This window comes from Pomacea canaliculata, linkage group LG8 (assembly GCF_003073045.1).
Source record: "Pomacea canaliculata isolate SZHN2017 linkage group LG8, ASM307304v1, whole genome shotgun sequence".
NCBI classification, from domain to species: Eukaryota; Metazoa; Mollusca; class Gastropoda; order Architaenioglossa; family Ampullariidae; genus Pomacea; species Pomacea canaliculata.
Window position 1 is genome coordinate 1,990,116 of NC_037597.1, and position 23,982 is coordinate 2,014,097.

The 23,982-nt window shown below is 38.8% G+C and overlaps 1 protein-coding gene across 1 annotated transcript in view; it reads left to right on the plus strand.

Moving 5' to 3' along the window:
• Window positions 1-23,982, plus strand: part of LOC112569879 (cytoplasmic dynein 1 heavy chain 1-like) — a 61,141-nt gene that overhangs the window by 30,962 nt on the left and 6,197 nt on the right. The window contains 38 exon segments of the mRNA XM_025247923.1: window positions 261-494; window positions 895-1,069; window positions 1,617-1,770; window positions 1,894-2,059; window positions 2,443-2,606; window positions 2,763-2,949; window positions 3,055-3,318; window positions 3,572-3,784; window positions 4,228-4,319; window positions 4,692-4,785; window positions 5,035-5,226; window positions 5,735-5,914; window positions 6,088-6,241; window positions 8,096-8,291; window positions 9,770-9,887; window positions 10,494-10,709; window positions 11,454-11,592; window positions 11,780-11,880; window positions 12,222-12,406; window positions 12,814-12,883; window positions 13,794-13,940; window positions 14,231-14,320; window positions 14,979-15,039; window positions 15,313-15,400; window positions 15,566-15,731; window positions 16,255-16,386; window positions 17,070-17,164; window positions 17,529-17,631; window positions 17,826-17,897; window positions 18,415-18,490; window positions 19,264-19,424; window positions 20,010-20,121; window positions 20,511-20,695; window positions 20,868-20,981; window positions 21,299-21,469; window positions 21,708-21,809; window positions 22,660-22,781; window positions 23,577-23,680. Coding sequence (XP_025103708.1) covers window positions 261-494; window positions 895-1,069; window positions 1,617-1,770; window positions 1,894-2,059; window positions 2,443-2,606; window positions 2,763-2,949; window positions 3,055-3,318; window positions 3,572-3,784; window positions 4,228-4,319; window positions 4,692-4,785; window positions 5,035-5,226; window positions 5,735-5,914; window positions 6,088-6,241; window positions 8,096-8,291; window positions 9,770-9,887; window positions 10,494-10,709; window positions 11,454-11,592; window positions 11,780-11,880; window positions 12,222-12,406; window positions 12,814-12,883; window positions 13,794-13,940; window positions 14,231-14,320; window positions 14,979-15,039; window positions 15,313-15,400; window positions 15,566-15,731; window positions 16,255-16,386; window positions 17,070-17,164; window positions 17,529-17,631; window positions 17,826-17,897; window positions 18,415-18,490; window positions 19,264-19,424; window positions 20,010-20,121; window positions 20,511-20,695; window positions 20,868-20,981; window positions 21,299-21,469; window positions 21,708-21,809; window positions 22,660-22,781; window positions 23,577-23,680 — 5,395 coding nt within the window.

Genomic DNA, 23,982 nt, shown 5'->3' on the forward strand with positions numbered 1-23,982 from the left:
TAATAAATCACTTATGTAAACACACATTTAGACTTGCTAAGTGTGTATAATTACATTTGTGTTCATGTAAAAGGTATGTTTAACAGTATCTGAGTAGTGATGCCATGTTGAAAAAGGTAGTATGGTTGTTCTCATTGCTTTTGAGTTTGACTTTATCAAGAAAATGTTCTACTTTAGAATGATTTTCTGCTGGCTGGTTTGCCTTTTGTGTACATACTTTCTGTTGGCAAATTCTAGAATGGGGCATATGGTTGGTGCAGGTATCACCAGCAGGGGAATGGGTCCCCTGGCAGTCCAAGGTACCGAAAGTTGAGGTTGAAACACACAAGGTGGCAGCAGCTGACCTGGTCATTCCAACCATTGATACTGTGCGCCATGAGAGCTTGTTGTACACGTGGCTGGCAGAGCACAAACCTTTGGTGCTATGTGGTCCTCCAGGTTCTGGTAAAACCATGACGCTCTTCAGTGCCTTGCGTGCACTACCTGACATGGAGGTGAATCTCCACTCTGCCTTCTCAACTTGTTTATTGATGCTGTTATTTTTTTGTTTGTTGAGTATTTCAGTTTGTAAGGCTTTCCAAACTGACTTAAAGACTGTATACTTCTTAACAAGTAGCTTTCTCTTAAAATTTCTTATTTGCAATAGTTCTTTGTGGATTGCAGTTAAAATCTTTAGATGTATGTTTATTAAAGCTTGGTCTTAGTTTATGTGAGTTATGTGAAACAATACAGTACAATATGTTGTCTGTTTTAGGTCGGCACTTGAAGCACCCCAATATTTCAGAACTATACACTTAGCTCACTATTTAAAAATGTTTACTGACAATGACCATGCATTAAGTATGTTCCTCTTGGAACAATACAAACATTGTTTTCTGTTATGTGGCTTTATAGGTAGTAGGCTTGAACTTCTCAAGCGCAACTACACCAGAACTACTGCTCAAGACATTTGACCATTACTGTGAGTTCCGGCGCACCCCCAATGGCATTGTCCTTTCTCCCATTCAGCTGAATAAGTGGCTTGTGCTCTTTTGTGATGAGATCAACCTGCCAGACATGGACAAGTATGGTAAGTGACATTCTGCCTTAAGGCCAAATTGCCTATTATCTAAACATTTCCCATCAGTTTTGATAGTTTGTTTTATGTGGACACTAGCATCTTAGCTGTTTTCACAATGCATTTTGAAAAGTGCATTTTGTAAAATGCATTTATACCTGAATTCCATAAATATTACTCCTAATGCCCTTTCCCATAATGCTAGTCCTTTTTCACATCCTTCTTTTTGCAATATCATGTTACTCTCAGCTCTTCTTCTTGTTATTTGGTTCCTCTTTATGTGTTCGGTATTTGATTTTATTCTTCGTTTAGTACGGTTGTTCATTCTCTTATAGCTTATATGTTATTTATTTTCCTGTCCCTCGTATGCTGTCCATGTTTCATTCTTGTCCTTAAGTTCTAAGAGCATGCTTTTTAGGAGTGTGAGTATATACGTTACAAATTTTGCATTTATTATTATTCTTAATTTTATGTGTATATAAAATGCATTTGCATAGTGTATCCTCTGTATGGTGGTTCAGTCTGTTACCTGATCAGCTTCGGTCTTGTTTGTGTCCAGGCACACAGCGTGTCATTTCCTTCCTGCGTCAGATGATGGAGCATGGTGGCTTTTACCGTACCTCTGACCAAGCATGGGTACAGTTTGAGAGGATTCAGTTTGTGGGTGCATGCAATCCGCCGACTGACCCTGGTCGAAAGCCACTTTCTCACAGGTGTGTCAACAATAAACATTCATTTGAATCTAGGCTGTGATTTGAAAAGAAAAACTTGGAAGGCAGTACTTGTCACATTACGTATAATGAGAAGTAATGCATCTTGGACATAAATGTTTGCAGATTTCTGCGTCATGTACCAGTGGTGTATGTGGACTACCCAGGTGAAATGTCACTAAAGCAGATTTATGGAACATTCAACCGTGCAATGCTTCGCCTTGTGCCCAGTCTCAAGCCATATTCAGACCCACTGACTAACGCCATGGTGGAGTTCTACATCATGTCGCAGGTCAGGGGTTGGGATGGAACATCTGTTTCTTGTCTTCTTTACATGTGGCATGTGTTTACAGGGCTGGATGCCTTGCCCTCTAACCTTAGTTGCTGGCTTGGCTTAAAGTACCCATTCTCCTCTTGCCCTTTTTGTCTTTTTTCCTTGTTTGTTGAAAGCCTGGTGTTTACAGAAGTTGTTGGGGAGATTACACCTTTTCCGACCACATGATTCCCTTCTGCCTGTGTTCCTGTTTCTTGCCTGTACCATATGTTTTTTTTCCTGTATCCTATTGGATGTTTCTGATTGTATCCTGTGAGATGTCCCTATGTTCTGTACATGTATCCTGAATGTGTTGATGGCTATGTCCTGTGCTCCTAATTGTATCCTGCCTGTCTTCACAGGAGAGATTTACCCAGGACATGCAGCCCCACTATATCTACAGTCCCCGTGAAATGACACGATGGGTGAGAGGCATATGTGAGGCCATCAGACCCATGGAGACTTTAAGCCTGGAGGGACTAGTCCGCATCTGGGCACATGAGGCTCTACGCCTTTTCCAGGACAGGTCTGAAATCATGTCTTACCTCTCATCTGCTCAGTTTTGGCTAATGAGATTTACCAGGTGTCATAAATATTCCATGTTACTATATCTCTTTGAATGGTCTAAAATAAATATTACCTTAACGAGAAAAAGAGTAATTGAAGATTAATTTTTCTGTAGGTTAATTGAAGATGAGGAACGTCTCTGGACTGATCAAAATGTAGATGCTGTGGCAATAAAGCACTTCCCTAACATTGACCGTGAAGTTGCTCTTTGTCGCCCCATCCTCTTCAGCAAGTGGCTGTCCAAAGACTATGTTCCAGTGGACCGCGAGGTGCTCCGTGAATACACCAAGGCTAGGCTAAAGGCAAGTGCTGCATAGCTTCAGTAAAGAAGAGAATAGAAAATATTCATGAAAACTAGATTAAAAGAAAAAGTAGGCTGTAATGGTCTTGTATTTATTAACTGACAGGTATTCTATGAAGAAGAGCTGGATGTTCCACTGGTGCTGTTTGATGAAGTTTTGGACCATGTGCTGCGCATTGACCGTATTTTCCGGCAGCCCCAGGGACACCTGCTACTGATTGGTGTGAGCGGCTCAGGAAAAACTACTCTGTCCCGTTTTGTGGCCTGGATGAATGGATTAAGTGTGTACCAGATCAAGGTGCACAACAAATACACTGCTGCTGATTTTGATGAAGACCTGCGAACAGTCTTGAGAAGATCTGGTTGCAAGGTCTGTGTTGTTTTTTTTTATGAAAGTTTTACTGTAATGTTACACAGAATTTTGCTGGCATCCCTCAGTGGGTTATCTTTCCCTTTTATTTAATTTAAAAACATAAACATTTTTCCCATAACATATCAACTTTGGATTACTTTAATCCCTCAGTCTTTGTGATCATGGAAAGTGGGAAGGAGAAGAGCATGAGAAATGAAGTTTCAGCAACTGTATCATTTGGTTGTTTTTTTTTTTAATCTCTTTCTGCCAGGATGAAAAGATCTGCTTCATCATGGATGAGTCCAATGTTTTGGACTCCAGCTTTCTAGAGCGTATGAATACACTGCTGGCTAACGGTGAGGTTCCTGGCTTGTTTGAGGGTGACGAGTACACGACCTTGATGACTCAGTGTAAAGAGGGGGCAGCACGGGAAGGTCTGATGTTGGACTCTGCAGAGGAACTGTACAAGTGGTTTACAGGACAGGTCAGTCTCTAGAGCTTCCACCGGCAAAATCCATTTCTTAAAGTTTTGTTTGTTTCTGGAGAGTGGTTTTTTTTTCCCTAGTGTTCATCCTTGATTACAATGTTTGAGGTTAATTTTTAATTAGTTTTAGTTATGTGCTACATTATCTTTCACTTTAAAATTGTCCACTTTTGGAAACAGTCTGAAGCTATCCCTCTTGTAAACTTTGGCAAATTAGCTGTTGGGAGTGACTGAGGAGTGAAGGTTAGAGGAAGTCAAGTGCCTGAGCTTGAAGTTTCATCTTGAAGCATACAAAGTGGGACTTATCTGACAAAAAAATTTGTGGGATGATAGTGAGGATTCTGCTGTGGCATTTTGTACCAAAGTTTTCTGAGTGCATAAATCTAGATGGTAAAACCTTCCTTTCAGCACTGTAGCTTTGTCTTTGGGCTGTTCTGTACCAGGTGATCAAGAACCTTCACGTGGTCTTTACCATGAATCCATCTTCAGAAGGTCTTAAGGACAGAGCTGCCACATCCCCAGCCCTTTTCAACAGGTGAGACTTGACAAGTGGAGATTGCAGCCATCTCTGTCCATGACATTCTTTTATTTATAAGTGTGTACCAGTCAGGGGCACATGCTGATTTGTTCTAGGATTACTGTTTTTTCTTCAACTTTACCAGATGATTGTTAGGAGGTTAAGGGCTACAACTGCTCTTGAATAGTCGGATCGTCTGGTAAACATTTTACAGGCACAATTTTATTTCTTCCTTAACTTTAACAGACAGCCCGATCATAAAGAGAGCAGTTGTAGCCCTTAACCTCCTAATAGTCTAGTCATCTTGTAAGTATTGAAGAAAGACAATTTACAAGCAGAATTTCATTTTTCTGTTATACAGTCTCAAGGATATTGTTTGCATTTCTTCAGGTGTGTCTTGAACTGGTTTGGTGACTGGTCAAAAGGGGCTCTGTATCAGGTGGGCAAAGAGTTTACTAGCAAGATGGACCTGGAAAAAGGGGGTGTAAGTTTTACTTTGTTTGGACCATATTAACTCCTGTTGCTACCATATATAGTTAAAATTGTCAAAATACATGCTTTTTATCTTTTTTCCTTCATAATGAATTTTGGCAAGATGCTTGTTGTAATCAGGCAGAATAAAGTGACAGATGTGACTTACAGTACACCCATCATTTGAGCTCTAAATATGACAACAAAATATTACCTCTAAATGTGACAAGACAAAATTTGAAAAAAAAAATTGTTTTATCAGTATTCAGCACCTTCCAACTTCCCTGTCGCCTATGAAGGCCTGTCACCAAACCCAAGTCACCGGGAAGCTGTGGTGAATGCATTTGTTTATGTTCATCAATCTCTGCACCAAGCCAACAGCCGCATCAGCCGTCGTGGTGGGCGCACTACAGCTGTTACTCCACGCCATTATCTCGATTTCATCAACCACTATGTAAGTGCAGTTTTGCGCAGGTAAACTATTAACCACTTCTCAGTACATAGTGACCTGTCCTTCACTGACTTTACCAGATGATAGGAGACACACCTGTCTTTACCTTCTAACCATGTGAAATTTGCTTCTGTTTTCCAGACTTTAAGGATGGCCTTTTAAGCTCTTGTGGTCAAAGAATTTATAAGAAAAGCATTCTGAATATTTTGCTATTATCATTCGTCATTTTATTCTACTATCTTAGTATTGGCAGCTGTAAACACTGAGAGTTCAGTGGGGTGACATTATGGATCCAAAGAATGTTGGCGACACTGGCTTAACAAAGATGTTTGTGAGATACTGGGAATTAAATCAGTATTAGATACCATACATGCATGTGTGTGTTTGGATGTACCTGTGTGACACTGGCTTACCAAAGCTGTTTATAAGATGCTAGGAGTTAAGCATTTAATGTATGCATATATATGTGTGTGTGTTATGTGCTCATGCCTGTGTGCCTCTATGTCTGCAGGTGAAGCTGTATCAGGAAAAGCGATCAGACCTGGAGGAGCAGCAGCTTCATTTAAATGTGGGTCTGCAAAAAATTCGTGAGACTGTACAGCAGGTGGAGGAACTTCAAAAGTCACTCTCCATAAAGCGCATTGAACTGGAAGAGAAAAACAATGCTGCCAACCTCAAACTAAAACAGATGGTAAGTTCCTATCTTCCTTCATTACAAACTGCAAGGGCATGTACATTTTGTGGTCTTGCCTTGAGCATGGGGCAAGATAAAGTATGAAATAAATATTTTATTGCATATAGCCATTGAAAATAGTCCAGATTCAAATAAAATGGATGTCCAAATAAAGATGCTTTTGGATGCAGGTGAAAGACCAGCAGGAGGCAGAACGCAAGAAGGTGACTTCCCAGGAGATCCAGCAGGCACTCATTGAACAAACCAAAGTCATCAATGAGAAGCAATCCAGTGTCATGGCAGATTTGGCCCAGGTGGAGCCTGCAGTCATTGAGGCTCAGAATGGTATGTTGCATTCTCTGTTATGGCATTCACATTTGATTTCAAGGTATTACATCTGTTATTTTCCTTGTAACTCTTAATATAAAAGTCATACTTTTGTTAGCTAATAAACATGATATACATATTTAACTACAACTTGCCACTTCAGAATAACCTTGTTGACTTTTGGAATATGTAATAAAAAGAATGCTTTAGATTGACTTTTTGAACATGTATTAAAAAGAATGGCTCAGAAACATAGACTTTTCAAGTGACTACATGGACATGTGCACATTCCCGATGTAGTCCTCTGATTTGTTTAGTTAATGAATCCCTGCTCTTTCTCCTTATGCTTGTATGCTGATATTTTGTGGATGGAGGTTCCTTGTCTGCTGTTTTTGTTGTTTTTTTTTGTCTTCCTTTGGCAACTCCTTGGACAGAGTAGAATGTCACCTGACAACATGAATGCTTGTTTACCACAACAGCACACAATGCACTCTCTGCACACACTCTTCAGAAATCTCAACAGCAATCAAAGCAGCATTTCCCGTCCACTTTATTAGTGTCATGCATGATCTTAAGCAAGTGTTTTATTTACCTGATTATTATTAGAGATGTGCAGTGTGCCACTAGGAAAGTCTTATAAGCATGTCTGTAAACTGTAGAAAAACAAGCCTCTAATGTGTTTTTCCTTCTGTCAATAAATAGTATTGTCTCGTTAAGTAAGCAGAGTGTGGCAAGCTGAATAATATTGGCATGTCTCGTGTAGACAATCTCAGATGCGTTTTAATCACTTGTTTAGTAGTTTGTTGTCTAATGAAGGAATTTCTGTAAACTGCACAACTTACTTCCATTGCTGTTAGTTTTGCTAATGAAAATATTGGTCAGTTTTAATTCCTAATTGATACTGACTAGTGTGTCTGGCTTATACATATCAGTGCATAGCAGGAATGCCTTAACATAGGTCAACAGAAAATTTTAAAAAAAAAGTACTTCAGTATAAATGTTCTGCAAAACTGGAAATGTCCTCCATGACCTTTCCATTTGGATTGCACAAGATTTGCATAGAAGCAAAGCTGTCAGATGTGTAAGTTTGTGAAAACATCCCTCCTCTCCCTTTTATTTTTTTTGGTGGAACACCTTGGATACAAGTAAACATTCAGTTTGGGGTTTAAAGGTTTTTTTAAGTTTTATTTTATGTTATTATCAGACTGAGCTTTTGCATGAATCACTGCTTGTGTAAAAGCTTTTGTGCTTTATTTTTGCCTCAATGTGCACTGCCCTACCCATTGCTGCATTGCAAAGCTGTCAAATCGATCAAGAAACAGCACTTGGTGGAGGTGAAGTCACTGGCAAACCCCCCAGCTGCTGTCAAACTGGCAGTGGAGTCCATCTGTGTGCTTCTGGGGGAGGGAGAGCCTGACTGGAAACAATTGCGTGGAATCATCATGCGAGAGAACTTCATCTCCACCATCGTCAACTTCAAGACTGATGATATAACGTGAGTGCTTTCTGCAGGGCCTTCTTACCTCCAGTTTCCCCTGGTCCACTCTACCCATTGTTGAACCATTCAGTGTGATCTATGTGTCTCTGTCTTATGAAATCTGCTGTGAAAATGCTTGGGCACATGAGTGAGGTCTGTGTTCCCAGGTCTTGTAGGACAGTGCATGTGATGACTGTCCTCATGGTTATTTCACAGCAGGTTGCATAATGTGTGTGCTTTTCCCTCCTGGATGCTGCTGCAGCACACAACACCAACACAGATATGTTTGGGAAAAAGAAAACAGAAAAATATAACAGGTAGGCAGGTTAGAGCTAAACCTCGACGTAGGTGAGGAGTTGTGCAGTGGTGCTGATCATGGTGTTGGCCTGGTGCAGCTGTGAAGTCTATAAAGAAGAAGGACCTAGTGGAGATACGATCCATGGGCAACCCCCCACCAGTGGTGAAGCTGGCCTTGGAGGCCATCTGTCTTCTGCTTGGGGAGAATGCCTCCGACTGGAAAGTTATCCGGGCGGTCATCATGAAAGACTCCTTCATTTCCAGCATTGTCTCCTATAAGACTGACGACATCACGTGAGTAGGCGCTGCAGGCCAACACAGGCCCTGGACCTGGGTGTAGAGTGATGGCTGCATGGATGTCGCGCTTACAGTTCACTCTGCTTTTGTTCTTGTAAAACTCATTGGTCTCAGTTTATGATTTGAGATAACTGATACAACTGCTGGAAGGAGTAGATAGAAACATGATATGGAGCCTACTATTCCCTCTGCTTTCTATTTTTGTTGTAAACTTGTCATTGGCCTTTATTTAGGATTTGTGCCTAATGAATAGTCACATGCACGCTAGAGAGTTGGCTGATAGACTAATGGTAGATAGGTGAGAGGTTGAGATCAAATACTTTATCACTGCAATGCTACATATTTATTGACATAAATTGTGTTCAAGATGTGCAATATTTTAATTTAGCTTCCAACATTCCTCAAATTGCAGTACAAAAGCTACTCACTTTGATAATGACCCAAGTTGGTAGTGCTTAAAGGCCAAATGTCCACTGTTGGGCAGGAAAGATCCAGTGGAGAGAGGTGAGGATACTGGTCTGGCCAGATAGAAGCAGCTAGTGAAGAATGACCACTAGGAGAGCCGAACCATGTGCTCCTCACCTACCTCCCTGGGGTCAAATCATTCTTTGCCCTGTACCATAGAAGTTTTGCCTTTGATGTTTTTTGTGGGTAGAGAAAGTCTTTTTTTCTTAAATGGCCTTTAAATTCTTAAGAGTAGAAGGGCAAAAAAGTGACTTGTCCTTCCGTTGAATCAGCTGTTATTTTAGGGAATTTCCATGTTCAATTACTCTTGACATGCTAGTGAAGAGAAGCAAAGACTCTTTGCTAGGCGCATGTTAGCGTTGGTGTCCATGGTGCCTCACATCCTCTCACTAGCCTGCACCTTTTTTATAGTTCATTCTTTAGACTCAGATATGTGGTCTGGATTTAGGGCAGTTACTATTTACTGTCGTTATTTGTTATAACTTGAGCATGACGGTTTTGTTATCATCTTCAGAATAAACCCTTAGATTTTTTATCATCATCAAAAGGCTACTTCTTATATGAGAAAAATTTATCAGTTGTCTGACTTTTTCCCTTGTCCCATGATGAGATCTTAATCTTTTGTTGAACTTTATGTTTGAGCATGATGGCTGTGTATATGTATTGAATTAAATATTAGCATTTGTTACTATTCTTTATTGAAATAAATGACACCTAACCCAATAAATTGTATATCTAGTAGACATGAAAGTGTCAAAGAAACTTTGATGTTGCCAAGTAATGTAAAGAACAGAATCTTGTTTGGATCTTCTTAGCTGATGATCTAACTGATATGAACAAAGACTTTCATTACAATGACAAATAAGTGAGTTTTAGTAAGGAAGGATTTAGCTTTTGCTTTATCCCTCTACATTTATATGTGTAAATTGGTAGTGCCTGTGGATATTTAAGGTATCATCTTGTTTCTTGTTTGAATATAATCTAGTAATTTGTAAAAATATTTATGTAAGGGATGACATTCGAAGCAAGATGAAGAGCAAATATCTGAATAATCCTGATTACAACTATGAGAAAGTCAATCGTGCCAGCTTGGCATGTGGCCCTATGGTCAAGTGGGCCATAGCACAGGTGAGAGATATTTCTGCATTGATGTTTGTTGGATCCAGGCTGTTTACTGTGTAATCTAACTGCTACTGCATTAAAGTGGAGTGATCAGTGGTCACATGATTGCAGTGGTTGCAATCTGTGCCCAGTTTGTTAAAGTGTTACACAGTATTTAAGTTTTTAGAATCAGTTCATTTTTTGCGTATTTTTATTTTAAAAGAAAAATTAATGTTCTGGGTATATGTTGTAGTGAGATGGTTATCTACTTATATAAATTTGATCTATAGTTTGATTTTTGTTTAAATGTGAATGCTTACGAGCAGTATTATACTAATATTCACTTCCACGACCTCTCGGAGGAGGCTGTGCAATGTAGCCTGGGGCTTGGCGTCCCTGATTTGAAGCTGGTTCAAAGCCTGTTGGGGCCTATGGCTGGTACGTTCTTCTTGCCCACCTAGCAGCTGCTTGCAAGTGAAGGTCAAGGTCTTCCATATTCCATGCCCTAGACATGGTGAACCACTTATATTCACTCCATCCTAGAACGGGGCTCTTTAGTTTTCTACCTTTCTGAAATGTTGAGATGTGAATAGGATAAAAAGCATATACAAAACAAACTTGGTGTACATGCAGATTAACTATGCGGACATGCTGAAGCGCGTGGAGCCTCTGCGCAATGAACTGCAGGAGCTGGAGACTCAAGCAGAAGAGAACCGCTTGAAGGGGGAGGAGGTCAACAAGCTCATCCAGGGGCTGGAGCAGTCCATCGCCAAGTACAAAGAAGAATATGCTGTCCTCATCTCACAGGCACAGGCCATCAAGGCAGACCTGTCAGCCGTTGAGGCCAAGGTGCAGTGGGAATTCTATTTGTTGTCATGACAGTAACAGCATTAACAATAGATTTGCTCATTCCTGTCGGAGTGAAGGGGCAATATTATAGAGACATTAAAAATGCAAAATGAAACCCTAAAGTATTTAACAGAAAATTGCAAAAGTACTTCGTAAACAAAATGGTGAAGAAGACAGTTTATAAAGGAAAAAAGCAAAGGAAAAATTGGAAGAAATGGTAGTCATGAAAGATATTGGTAAAAGAAATGTCTGTAATACCTTCCATGCAGACAGTGTAGAAAAGGATATAGGCTTGAAATTCCAAAAGCTGGACATGAAAACAAAAACAAAGAGACACAGTAAATTTTAATTGCTTAAGCAGATTTGTTTTTGTGATAACCCATTGCTGGTGGCTCATCAGGAGATTATCTGTCCTCAAAATAAGGCACATTTTATGATTTTAAATAATATAAAATAGCTATCACAGTTAATTCATCACTAAAGGTAATATGCAATAATTTATGTTTCTTTTTTTGCCATTTTCCCATTAAGAGTCAATAGATTGCAAGGAAAGTAATTCCACATTCCCTTTCCCCCCACTCCTAAACCAAACACTGCATCCTTCACAAGCATAGTGAAACATCACCAGGATGGTTGCATGTACTACTTTCAGTTGTATTCCAGAATATTCTATTGTGCTTTCATGGCCACCAAAAACATCTTTTTTTTCTAACTCTTTCATGGAAACATTTGCTCTTGCTGCAGGTGGAGCGCAGTGTGGCCCTGCTGAACAGCCTGGCAAATGAGAAACAGCGTTGGGAGGCTGGCAGCGAGACTTTCAAGCACCAGATGGCCACGATCATTGGCGATGTTCTTCTGTCCTCAGCATTCATGGCATATGCTGGTTAGTTAACACATAATATTCAGCATGACTTGAGATAGCCTTATTCTCACGATTTAGATGTTTTTGAAGTGTATACTCTTCTAGATGCATGTGCATGCTTGCTTTTGTATGAGTAATTGAGAAATAAACATCGTTTTAAAGCGACTGCATAGCTTGCTTCTGGCTAAGTATCTTCTTGATGTTGTAGGCTACTTCGACCAACAGATGAGGCAAAACCTGTTTACCAACTGGTGCAATCATCTGCAAAATGCCATGATCCAGTATCGTCAGGACTTGGCTCGCACAGAGGTATTGCATATTACCATAGTCATAAATAAATGTTCCACGCTCAACTAGAGATACCTTTACAAGTCATTCCAAAATGTTTCTTGATGTACATGCTTGTATTTTGTGTTTTGTATTTTTTGTTTTCAAAATATGAAAATTCATGCATCCATTAGGTGCTTCTGTCAGATATTCTTTTTTTGTCTGGGTTATAGCAGAAGTCCACCCTGTCATTTCACTTACACTAAGACCAAATGAAACATAATGCTGTAATATCATGTATATTCTGCAGTGCAGTATCCTGTATGTTCTGTACATATCAATGAAGGTTGAGAAGTTTGGCAGAGTATCCTAATTTGTTACAGTACCTGTCCAACCCTGATGAGCGGCTCAGCTGGCAGGCTAATGCCCTTCCTACCGATGATCTGTGTACTGAGAATGCAATCATGCTCAGGCGCTACAACCGCTATCCTCTTATTGTTGACCCCTCAGGCCAGGCCACAGAATTCATCATGAATGAATATCGTGAGCGCAAGATCACCAAGACAAGGTGCTACCTTTTGTCCAGATGGTCTTGCTGTATTCTGTTGAAAAATGTTTAAGATAATCTTTCTTGATCCTCATAGAAAATGCTGCATTAGAAAATGTTAGTTTTGAATATTCATAAGCAGGCAGCTTATAGTTATACAAGTTGTTTTTAAAACCTCAGGAGATATATGTAGCATCAATGATTCACACACAATATTATGGATTAAATATAGTGTGAAATATGCATCAATGATTCATACACACAGTAATGTGGATTAATTAAATGTATGGAGTATGAAATGCACATCAATGATTCGTACTCACACTATGGATTGATTAAATATATAGTGTGAAATACTCATCTTTCCAGAGTTGAAATGAATGTTGAAAGCTTTCCTGTTACCTTGTGTATTATCATGTTTGTTATAGCTTTTTGGATGATGCATTTCGCAAGAACCTGGAGAGTGCTTTGCGTTTTGGCAACCCATTGCTTGTTCAGGTAATTAGGAGAATAATTTGTGTTTTGCGGTTGTTTATAATAATAAATGCAAAATTTGTAAAGCGCATACTCAACCTCTAAGGAGTTTACTCTTCGCACTTAAGAACAAGAACGAAATGTGGAGAACATACGAGGGACAGGAAAACAAAGATCATATAAACTATAAAAGAATGAACAACCGTACTTAACGAAGAATAAAATCAAATACAGTAAACACAAAGAGGAACCAGATAACGAGAACAAGAGCCGAGAGTAACCGGATATTGCAAAAGGAAGGATATGACAAAGGACTAGCATTGTGGGAAAGGTTGTTAGGCTAATCTTTACAGAAGAGGTGTGTTTTCAGTGAGTTTTTATGAGAGTTCTGCAGTTTTTGCAAAATCCTGTTAGCATCATAAAAAAGAAATGTTGGTGAATTCCTTGCATTGAACATGCTGCAACTTTAGCTTTGATTATCATTTACTCTTACAGGTGTAGCTGTGATTATAATTCACTCTCAGCATTTACCTAATGTCACTAACCCTTTTTCTCTGGAGTCATTACCATAAATCTACAGTGGTTACCCTTTACTGCCAGAACACATTGTTCTTTTCTCTACATCTTTGTGACTACTTCATGATCTTGTTCAGTGCTATGAGTTTGCCTTTGGCTAAGATATTGTGCTATACAAATTCTCACATTATTATTATACACTCACAACTGTAGTTCTGATTATAATTCACTCTCACAACTGAAACTGACAAGATTTCCTTTCTGTGCTTATCATGCTGTACACACTTTTATTTCTATTTAACTTCTAACATTAGTATGTCATGATTTAACTACTTTTCATTGATCTTAGTAAATATAGATCAGAACTTAAGAGCAGTGAATTGTGGAACTTTTGGTTCAAAGATTTAACTTGTTTCAGGATGTAGAGAGCTATGACCCCATCTTGAACCCAGTACTAAACCGAGAGTTGCGCCGCACAGGAGGTCGTGTGCTAATCACCCTTGGAGACCAAGACATTGATTTGTCTCCATCCTTTACCATCTTCTTGGCCACCAGAGACCCCAATGTATGGACAGTTCTCTTGCTGTTGTACTTGCTTAGATATAAGAAAAAATGCATAAAAAGCACTTATCTTCATTTGCATCACCTTTAAAATGTTTAAGAAAATAAAATTTACAGGGTATCTTTGCTCTTGAGTACTTTTGCACTTAAATCCACCACAATATGCTTGCAGGTTTCAAGATTTTTTATTTGTGGATTGTGTGCATGTCCTGTATTGACCCCACAGATAAGTGAAAATATGGATACAGTTGTGTTTACAGACTAATATGTTACTTTTCATTCTTATCACTTTAGAGGGATTTCCCACCTGACCTATGCTCTCGAGTGACATTTGTCAACTTTACTGTCACGCGCAGCAGTCTGCAGAGCCAGTGCCTCAATCAGGTATGGCATTATGTCTTCTCCTCCATCTGAACATATAGACATGCTAAGGATGATACAGATCTGCTGTACACAGGGGGTGCTATTCAGCAACCTGCAGACCTACTGTACGCAATGGCTGCCAAACAGCAATGTGTAGACATGAGAGGCGATGTGTAGACACACTTTATGCAGTGGGTCTCCCACAACATGCATTCCATGTATATGTGTGAGAGAGGATGTGGGCTTTATACCTGTTAGGTTAAAGATAACAAAACTGGAAAGGTTAGTAAAATACTTTTCATTGCTTTAAAGATTGGATTACTTTGATAGAAAATTTGATATATCAAAAATGCAGTAAAGTTGAAATACAAGTTATGGTGTGCTTTATAATAATATTTAATATGCTGTATAAAAATAGCAGACATGTTTTTCTGATGTCAGATGATTTTTAGTAAATAAAGCACAAATAAGTATAGAAATTGAGATTGATCCTCTATGTATAAATATGAAACCATTGCATGTTTCCATAGATTCTCAGTAAAAATTAAAACATCAAGCTAACAGCTGGCTTTCACCCACTGAAGTTTGAGGTTTTATCACTGTTTGTAGACACAATATCTTAACATTGTTTTTATCAAAGTGTTAAATCGGTATAAACACAGATTTCTGCCTTTTGCAGGTGTTGAAAACAGAGCGACCTGATGTAGATGAAAAACGCTCAGATCTTCTGAAACTGCAGGGTATTTAAATTATAAATTTCAAAATGTAGTCAGGGATGGGAATGTCTCGTAATTCTTTTTCATATCTCTATTTAAAGTCAGAGTTTGTTCACTATGGCCATGAGGAATAAAAAGTGGAGGAATGTGTTTTAGTGTCCATGTTTTTGTACTTGCTGCTTTTTTAGGGGTGGGGTGCAAGTGCTATAAGTTCTTACATCATTTGAAAATTAAGGCTTACAAGACAATATAGTGTGGACCTTGTTTTTGTGCCTAACATTAGAGTATTCCGTGCAGGTGAGTTCCAATTGCGACTGCGCCACCTGGAGAAGTCATTATTGCAGTCCCTCAATGATGCTAAAGGCAACATTTTGGATGATGACAGGTACTTTGTTCATTACACATGCCAACTGCAACACTTAACGCTAGTCTTATAAATTGATGGAATACCTTTTTCACATCAGCCACATTTTAAAACTAGAGGACATTAGATTTTTCCCAGATTAATGCCCTTGGTAAGAAGAAAAATGTTCTTCTGTGCTGTTGACAGCATCTTGACTCACTTAGAGACACTGAAGCATGAAGCAGCTGAGGTGGCGAAGAAGGTTGAGGAAACAGATGAGGTCATGGCTGAGGTAGAGACAACCTCTCAGCAGTACGTACCACTGGCTCAGAGCTGCAGCAGCATCTACTTTACTCTAGAAGCTATGCAGCAGGTGAGGCAGGCCTCCATCTTGTGGCTAGCAATGGCATCCAGGGTGCTGGCAAGAGCAGTCACATTATCCATTTCGTGCATTCAGAGTGCTGGCAAGAACACATGTGCTATTTATGTCATACACCCAAGGTGCTGGAAGGAACAGCCACATTCTCCATGTCATGCGTCTGTCTGTCTAGAACTCTCTGAACAAGTGTTTTTGACAACATTATGTACAGCTGGTGCATAAGCTTCATACCCACATGCTATACCTTATACTCACACTTTGTAGTATTATATCTTTCTTTCATGTTAGCAGATTCTCACATGATTTTGGGAATGGAAATGGATTGGTTTTCTTTTAAAAGGGTAAATGTGTGATGGTGGGATTAGATGAATTTAGTTTTTATGCTCATTTGTTATTTTAAAGATTTAGTTCATTGCTTGTGTGTTGCAACTTATTGACATGTAAGAGGCATGTTTAGGATTTGCTATTTTAGCTGATTAAATGATTCTTGCTTAAATGCCTTGGGTTGAATCTACAGGTGCACTTCCTGTACCAGTATTCCCTGCAATTCTTTTTGGAAATCTTCCATGCAGCCCTGAACAGTGAGGGTCTGGTGGGCCTCAAAGACTATGCTGCTCGTCTCTCCATCATAACATCCAGTCTCTTTAGGGCAAGTTGATTTGTCACCATGTTTATAATTTGTACTGAAGTGTTGGATGCACATGGTACACTTTTAAAATAGGTAGGATTTTTCATTCTGTATTATCAGGAAAGACTCCCTAATAGGTGCTGTCAGTTATTTTTGATAGGGTGAAGAAGACATAGAGGCAGATAGTGCAGTTTTTACCATCCATAAAATGCAAAGGGGTTTTTGGGCCTACTGTTAAAATAATTGAAAGCTTTGAGACCTGTTAGGAGTTTTAGATGCCAATTTGACCCCAAACATGTTGAATTAAGACTAATTTCAGAAGAAAGTGCACATCAGTGTACAAGTGTTAATATTTAATCATGATCTTTATCCCTGACATTAAAAACTACTTAAATTATTAGTTCTTTAATTTTACATGTAAAACTGCTGTGCTACTGACTTGATAACAAGTATTGATGAAATATTAGGTTTCATATACAAAATATTTTGTGTGATGAGAATTTAATCTAAAACTCAGTTATATCAAACGTTTATTTTCTGAGACCCTTCTACCTTCCTTTACCATTATGTGATTTATGCAATTATAAATTTATGCAAAATGTTTTAATTCCCCACTTTACAGAGATTTTAATGCTGCATGCCTGTTAAACCCTTGAAACTAACTGATCAATTGTCACAATGCAAGACATTCCTTTGTGTTCCAGGAGACGTATGCACGTGTTGGACGTGGCATGCTGTACCAGGATCGCATCACTTTTGCCATTCAGCTGTGCCGTATCCACCTAGAAGGTTCAGTCAGGTCAGAATGTCTGTTTATGCTATCTGATATTAAAGAAAGAAACTAACCCGTTCATAAAATACTAAACATTGTCAAAAGTAGAGATTTTCTCTGAAAAGTGTTTAACCTGTTGTGCACTGTGAATTAATGAAGGCACCTGTAAAGGGAAGCAGCTGAGAGTAGAAGTGGGTAGAGAGCATGAAAATTTTTGTAGCAAGGTGTACATTTTCATTTGCAAAAGAACAGATGCTATTTAAATGCTGAATGTCCGTTGCTTCATTAAGTGCTTAATAATCATCAAATTTAGTAGAACTTGAGCATTGTCATTTAGTGGAAGCACACAGGTGTGTGGTGTTTTAAAATAAAGACAACATTCTGCTGGCAGTGAAGGAACTTACGATAATGAGTTTAACCACTTCCTGCGGAGTCAGGAGGGAATGCTGATGGACAAGGCTGGTCCAGTAGCTTCTGGTCTGACCCAGCAACAGGTACATGAATTCAAGTGAAGTGGTATCAGTTAACCTGCTTAAATCTTAGATCACAACCCATGTTCCTAGATATATGATGGAACTTGCTCAATAACAACTCTTTTTTATTTTGAAAAATAAAATAGATGTGTTAATAAGTGGTAGAACAAAGTATAAAATTCTGGTTAACTCAGAATTATTATTTTTGTTTTTAGCAAGCAGCAGCAGCACGTCTCAGCAAATTGCCTGCATTCCGAAATATCCTTCAGGAGATTAAGAACAAAGTGGTAAGTATTGTTGAGAGAAGAACTATTTTCTTTTTTTTTTTGTCTAGAAATCATGCTTGTTCTCATCTTCTTTTACAGAGAATGCGGAATATTAATAAAGACATCTGATGGTGACATGTTACACTAGTTTGTACTGCTGTTGTTGGTTTCTGGGTGTGCTGATTTTCTGCAAATGAAGTTTTGGCCATGTTGTGGCTCATTTAATTGACAGTGTGCTTTTGGACAGGACCTCATTGAAATGTTCCTTGAAAAAAAAATTACTCTGATAAAATGACAAATGACCTAATTGCAGGGGGCAGTTATACTTGGAAAGTGTGCTCAGTTACAGAAGTAAAGACAGAACTAGTGCTAGTTAGAAAATAAGGATAAGGTAAGTGGTGTATCGTAGGAACTTAAAAACCATTCTTAAGACATGCCTACATCATCACACACCTTCACACAGGGGAAGAAGATACACTCTTGGCTACATTTAACAATATGTTCAGTGTTTAGTGAGTCATGGTGTGTTATGTTGCAGGATTTCCAGTCATGGGTGGATTGTGCCAAGCCTGAAGCTGACATTCCACAACTCTGGACTGAAGACAAGGCATTGAGTGAGTTGTGATATGAGTGTGATTTCACTTTCAGTCTATGTTGCATATATTTGTGCATACACACAAATATTTTGACTGAAACCTCAGCAGCACAAACACCAGCAACTGACAGAGAGAAAGATGGAAAAGAGGGATAAGATCTTTTGACATTTGAGAGACATCTTTTGTTGAAATTGAAGTCTAGAGTAATGCATTGGTATTCCTGTATATTCGTTTAAAAAAAGTTTAATCTTAGTTTTTTTGTTGGGTAACAGATTTTCCTGAGACCATTTAATGACTTGAAGGTTAAATCCAAATGCTCTCTGAAAACATTTGTTCACAAAGTATTATCCCTGAATTGCTATTCTTAACTCTCTTGCAATATTTTCTGTCATTCTAACCATCATGTACCTTCCTCCATTCCTTTACGTGCTACTCTTGTATTTCATCTTTATGTTGTTCAGTCTTCCTATACGTACCTCACGGTCCCCTGTCTGTTATCTTTCATTCATCATGACTGGTCTGTGCAGAGAGTGTAATCTATCTTGGTCATGATACTGCACATTATAAATACCCATTTTGGGACTCACAAGCAGTGTAATTATCTAATCATTCAATGCTCTTGCCACAAGGAACTATTATACTCCATGTTACTTGATTGCTTGCTGGGAAAAACTTATTTGTAAATTGTTCTACTGTGAATCCAAATTGAAATTTGAGATTCCTCACTATTTTTAATCAGGGGTACCTTCATTTTTTGTGATTATGCACGTACTGTTCTGGGGTGTGTTTAGGTCCTGTTGGCAAAGCAGTAAATGGACTACTGGTTATTCAAGCCTTCAGGCCTGACCGACTCATTGCCATGGCACGAATATTTGTTGAGAAGGCCTTGGGCACAGAGTTTGTGCAGATCACAGAGAGGGAGCTGGATCTTGGCAACATCGTGGAGACTGAGGTGTGTGGGGTTAGCAGTGCAGGAGAAAGAAGCTTTGTTAACTTAACTCCATCAGCACTGGTCATGTGGGATTAGGGAAGGGAGATTTAGAATCATAACATTATATTTCTTAGTTGTCTTGTTGTCTTAGGGTGGGAGGAAAGGGGGCAATGGGGGGTGAGGAACTGAGACACAATGTCAGAGTCTTCTTAGTGTCTTAGTGTCCGTGGCAGAAGATTATTTTGATAACATGCTTTCCCCCACCTTTTTTTTTGATGGTCGGAGAGAAGATAGTATATAACAGTTATAAGGTCACTGTGCTGGCTGGTGTACAATTTTAGGCAATAAAGTGACTTGTGTGCACATTTAATATGCTGGCTGGGTTAGAAGGAGAGAAGAGGATGAATTTTGCCATATCTTGCTGCATCAAGTTTCATCTGAGTCTGTCTTGGTATTGCAGGCTTGTCACACAGCAGATCTAGGACAGACTAGAAAGACTGATGAGGTTAATTTTTGTTGTTGCTGCTGTTGTTGTTGTTGAGTGTAACTTTCTCTGTTTTTGTTTTGAAGACATCAGTGTTGGGAATATATTAACTTTGTCCACAGATGAAGGGTAACATTCCAGTGCTGATGTGCTCAGTGCCAGGATTTGATGCCAGCGCTCGTGTGGATGATCTGGCTGCTGAACTTGGCAAGCAGATGACCTCCATTGCTATAGGCAAGTTGGATTTAAGGAAAAACAAGTACATGTAGTGATATTACTGAATCAGTGAGGGCTAGTGTTGTAGAAGGTTCTCATTCTTCCATAGACTGGAAGAAGCAACATCAGTGAAACTATGTGAGGAAAGTGAACTGATGTTCATATTTTAACTTAGTGCTCAAGTCTCCTTGTCAGAGCATACTAACATTCTTAATCTTAAAGTAGCACAAGCTTTTGATTTTCATGTCATATAGATCCAATAACATGTCTGTTGTCAAAAGGTCTGAAAGTAAACTGCAGTCAATTAATGCTGAATGAGTTACAGAAGTTGCAGACACAGGATAATCTAGACACATTGCTGTAACTTTAAATACACATCATAAGTATATCTTGGTGTTTCTGTTTAGGATCTGCTGAGGGATTCTCACAGGCAGAGAAGGCCATTAACTCTTCTAGCAAGTCCGGTCGCTGGGTGCTTCTTAAGAATGTACATCTTGCTCCGCAGTGGCTGGTGCAGCTGGAAAAGAAGCTGCACAACCTGGCTCCACATCCAGGCTTCAGGCTTTTCCTTACCATGGAAATAAACCCCAAGGTATCCACTAACAAATGAATGCATACCTGTTATTGTGATTTCAAAAACTGTAAGGTTCACTTTTGGTTGGATGCCTTTGTTACAGTCAAAAGAGTGCTCCATTCTAGACAGTCCATCTGTTATTTTCTTATCATTTCTTGTTTTATGGATGTTTTATGTATTTTACCTCCAGTTGCCAACTAACCTACTGCGGGCAGGGCGTGTGTTTGTGTTTGAGCCTCCACCTGGTGTCTCCGCCAATTTGATGCGTACTTTCAGCACCGTACCTGCTTCTAGGATGTGCAAGGTCAGAACAAGCTTTACACACACAAAAAAAAACAAACCAAAAACGTATTTGAAGTAAAGCTTTCATGTCATTTTTATCACTTTCACCTATTTTCCCCTATACTCAGCGAAGTCTTTTTAAGAGCAAAATAAATTTCTTTCACAATTCTTCTTTAATTACATCTTGTGTGTCAACAGAAGGCTTCTTTTTCTTCAATAATTCAAAAAAATATAGGGCTGATATAAAATATAGATATCTGTATGTACACATGTACCATGCGCACATGATCCCACACACACAGATTAACCTTCTCAAAGTTTGTATGTTTATGTTTGTAGGCACCTAATGAACGAGCACGTCTCTACTTCCTACTTGCCTGGTTCCATGCCATCCTTCAAGAACGCATGCGCTACACCCCACTGGGGTGGGCCAAAAAGTATGAGTTCACAGAATCAGACCTTAAAGTTGCCTGTGACACACTTGACGTCTGGATTGACTCTGTTGCCATGGTGAGTACAGGTTCAGGCAGTTCTTCTACTAAAGATTTAGTGCTTATAGGAGATATCTAGAATGTATAGAAGATAATTACACTACAGAAGCTAGCTCTTGGTTGGTAATTAATATCTGCATATGTTATGTTGTGAGTATTCTTTGTCTTAGCATGGTAACAGGAAATCTGAGGTGACTGCCATTTAACTAACACTGTCTCCTTTCTCATTGCTAACTGCTGTCAAATTTGAATTTTAGGGCCGTACAAACTTGCCACCAGAGAAAGTCCCATGGGAGGCCTTACGCACTCTTCTGTCCCAGTGCATTTATGGAGGGAAAATTGACAATGACTTTGACCAGGTGATTATATTTGTATGTGTGTGTACATGTATGTTTATAAAATATTATATTTATATGAAACTTCAATCCATCCCACAACTGGCTGTGGTAAATAGGTTTATCTTTAGTAACTTCAGCTATAGTTAGCTGACAAAACTGAAGACCATGTGAATTTAAATTACGAATACAACATAGTCATTTACATGTTTAGTCCATAAGATTATCTTCTGTAGAGGGCTTTCTAGTTTTTCATGCATCATATTGTTCATGTATGAATGTGTTGACTTTAACCCTCTAATCACGATAGGCCATGATTGTGACTTTGTCAGGAAGCATGGGGAAGGGGATTTTTGTTACTTTTATTGCAAAGTTCAAGTGTTCTCCTATCTAAAATGTACAGGTTTCTTGGTCTAATGTTCTCATGTTATGTTTTGTTTATGTGGTTGGGCTTGTGAGCAAAAGAAAATTTCTGTCTTGGACTTTCTCAGACCGACAGTGAAGTTTGATTTGATTTACCTCAGAGCAGCAATAATAAAAAACAAACTTCCCCCACTGTCATCTTCACAGTCTTCAGTTATAAGCCAGTCATTGTAATGTTATGTTTTTATGTCGTGCTAAGAGGGTTAATTAAAACTGTGTGTTTGAAATGTTTGGTTAGTCAGGGCTAGGATTAGTCCTGACTTTGTCCTGTTTGTACCTAAGGTGGTACATAAGGCATCCACTAGAGACCTCCATTTTTGTCTGCCAGCAAGTTTAGTAATGTTATTCTGAGAGTAGAACTGTGGTAAAGTTAATTATAGAAAAGTGAATGAAGGTTTCTAATGAAGCGAAGAAAAATTATATGGCTTCTTTTTCTTTTCTTTTTTTTTAGCGCCTTCTGAACACCTTTGTCAACAAATTGTTCACACCTGAAAGTTTTGATAGCAACTTTGTCCTGGTGCGTAATGTGGATGAGATACCAGGCAGGCATATTGGAATGCCTGATGGTGTCAGGTAAGATTTGGAAATTTTTGATAATAGCTTGTGTTTCTGTAGGATACTAACTTCATGTTTTGCAGGATTGTTTACAAACAATAAAGAAATGATACTACATGTTTTACAAGATTATTTACAAAAATTAATGAAGAAATAAAACTTGATGAAAATAGAAGGAACTGCCATAATACAGTAAAATCTCCTTATTACCACTCGCTAAAATCCACCAAAATCAGCTCATAACTGAGAGGGGGTCATAGCAGATAGATCACCCCGTCTGCTTACAGCAACCATGACTTCAAGCACCTATAAACCTATAAATTCAAGTTCATTTATATAAATGTTGAAATAAAGTTGTTAAAACCATATGATTTTCTTTATCGCCTTCACTTTTGCTTGGTCATGCTTATTCTGCCATTATTGTGCTTGATGGAAGATTTATAGTGGAAATTTGTAATACAGGGTAAGTGGTTAGCCACAAGCAGTCTAAAATATACTTTTTTTTCCAACACATGACTTTTGACAAAAAGCTCATAGTAGAGCACAGTGGTTAAGACAGGTTGGGAAGGTAGTTGTAATAGAGATGACATTTATATAATGTAATACATCTGTAGAAAATATTCGGATCATAACATAGAGGCGGTTGTAATTAGGAATGTCTATAGGAGGTTTTACTGTAGTAGTCACCAAGTTAAGGTATTGCTGCTGTACTGTTAGTCACAAGGAGAGTTGATGTGGAAAGAATAGAACTGTAAACTGCTGTTTATTTTTGGACCATGTCACTGCTGTTCACTCACCTGTATTATTTTGCAGACGAGAGCAGTTTGTGCAGTTTGTGGACAACATGGAAGGCCCACAGACTCCATCATGGCTGGGTTTGCCCAACAATGCTGAGAAAGTGCTGCTTACAACCTATGGCATGTTCTCTTATATTCATGTCTCATCAGCCTATATTGTTGATGAGCTTAACATATGTTAATATAAGTACCAGGAGGTGGTCTTAGGCCTTTTAAAATGAGGAATGACATAATCTGAAGAGCTTTTTTTTAAAAGACCAGCGATGGAACATTTGGTTAGCGTGTACTTGTGTGCAACATAATGAGAGAAATATAAGTACCAGCTTAATGAATTTCCACCTATGCATCATATTTAACTTGGCTTTGTGTTAATGTTTTCTTCTTGTAGTTAAGGTGGTGAGTAGTTGCAGTCTTAGTAGTCT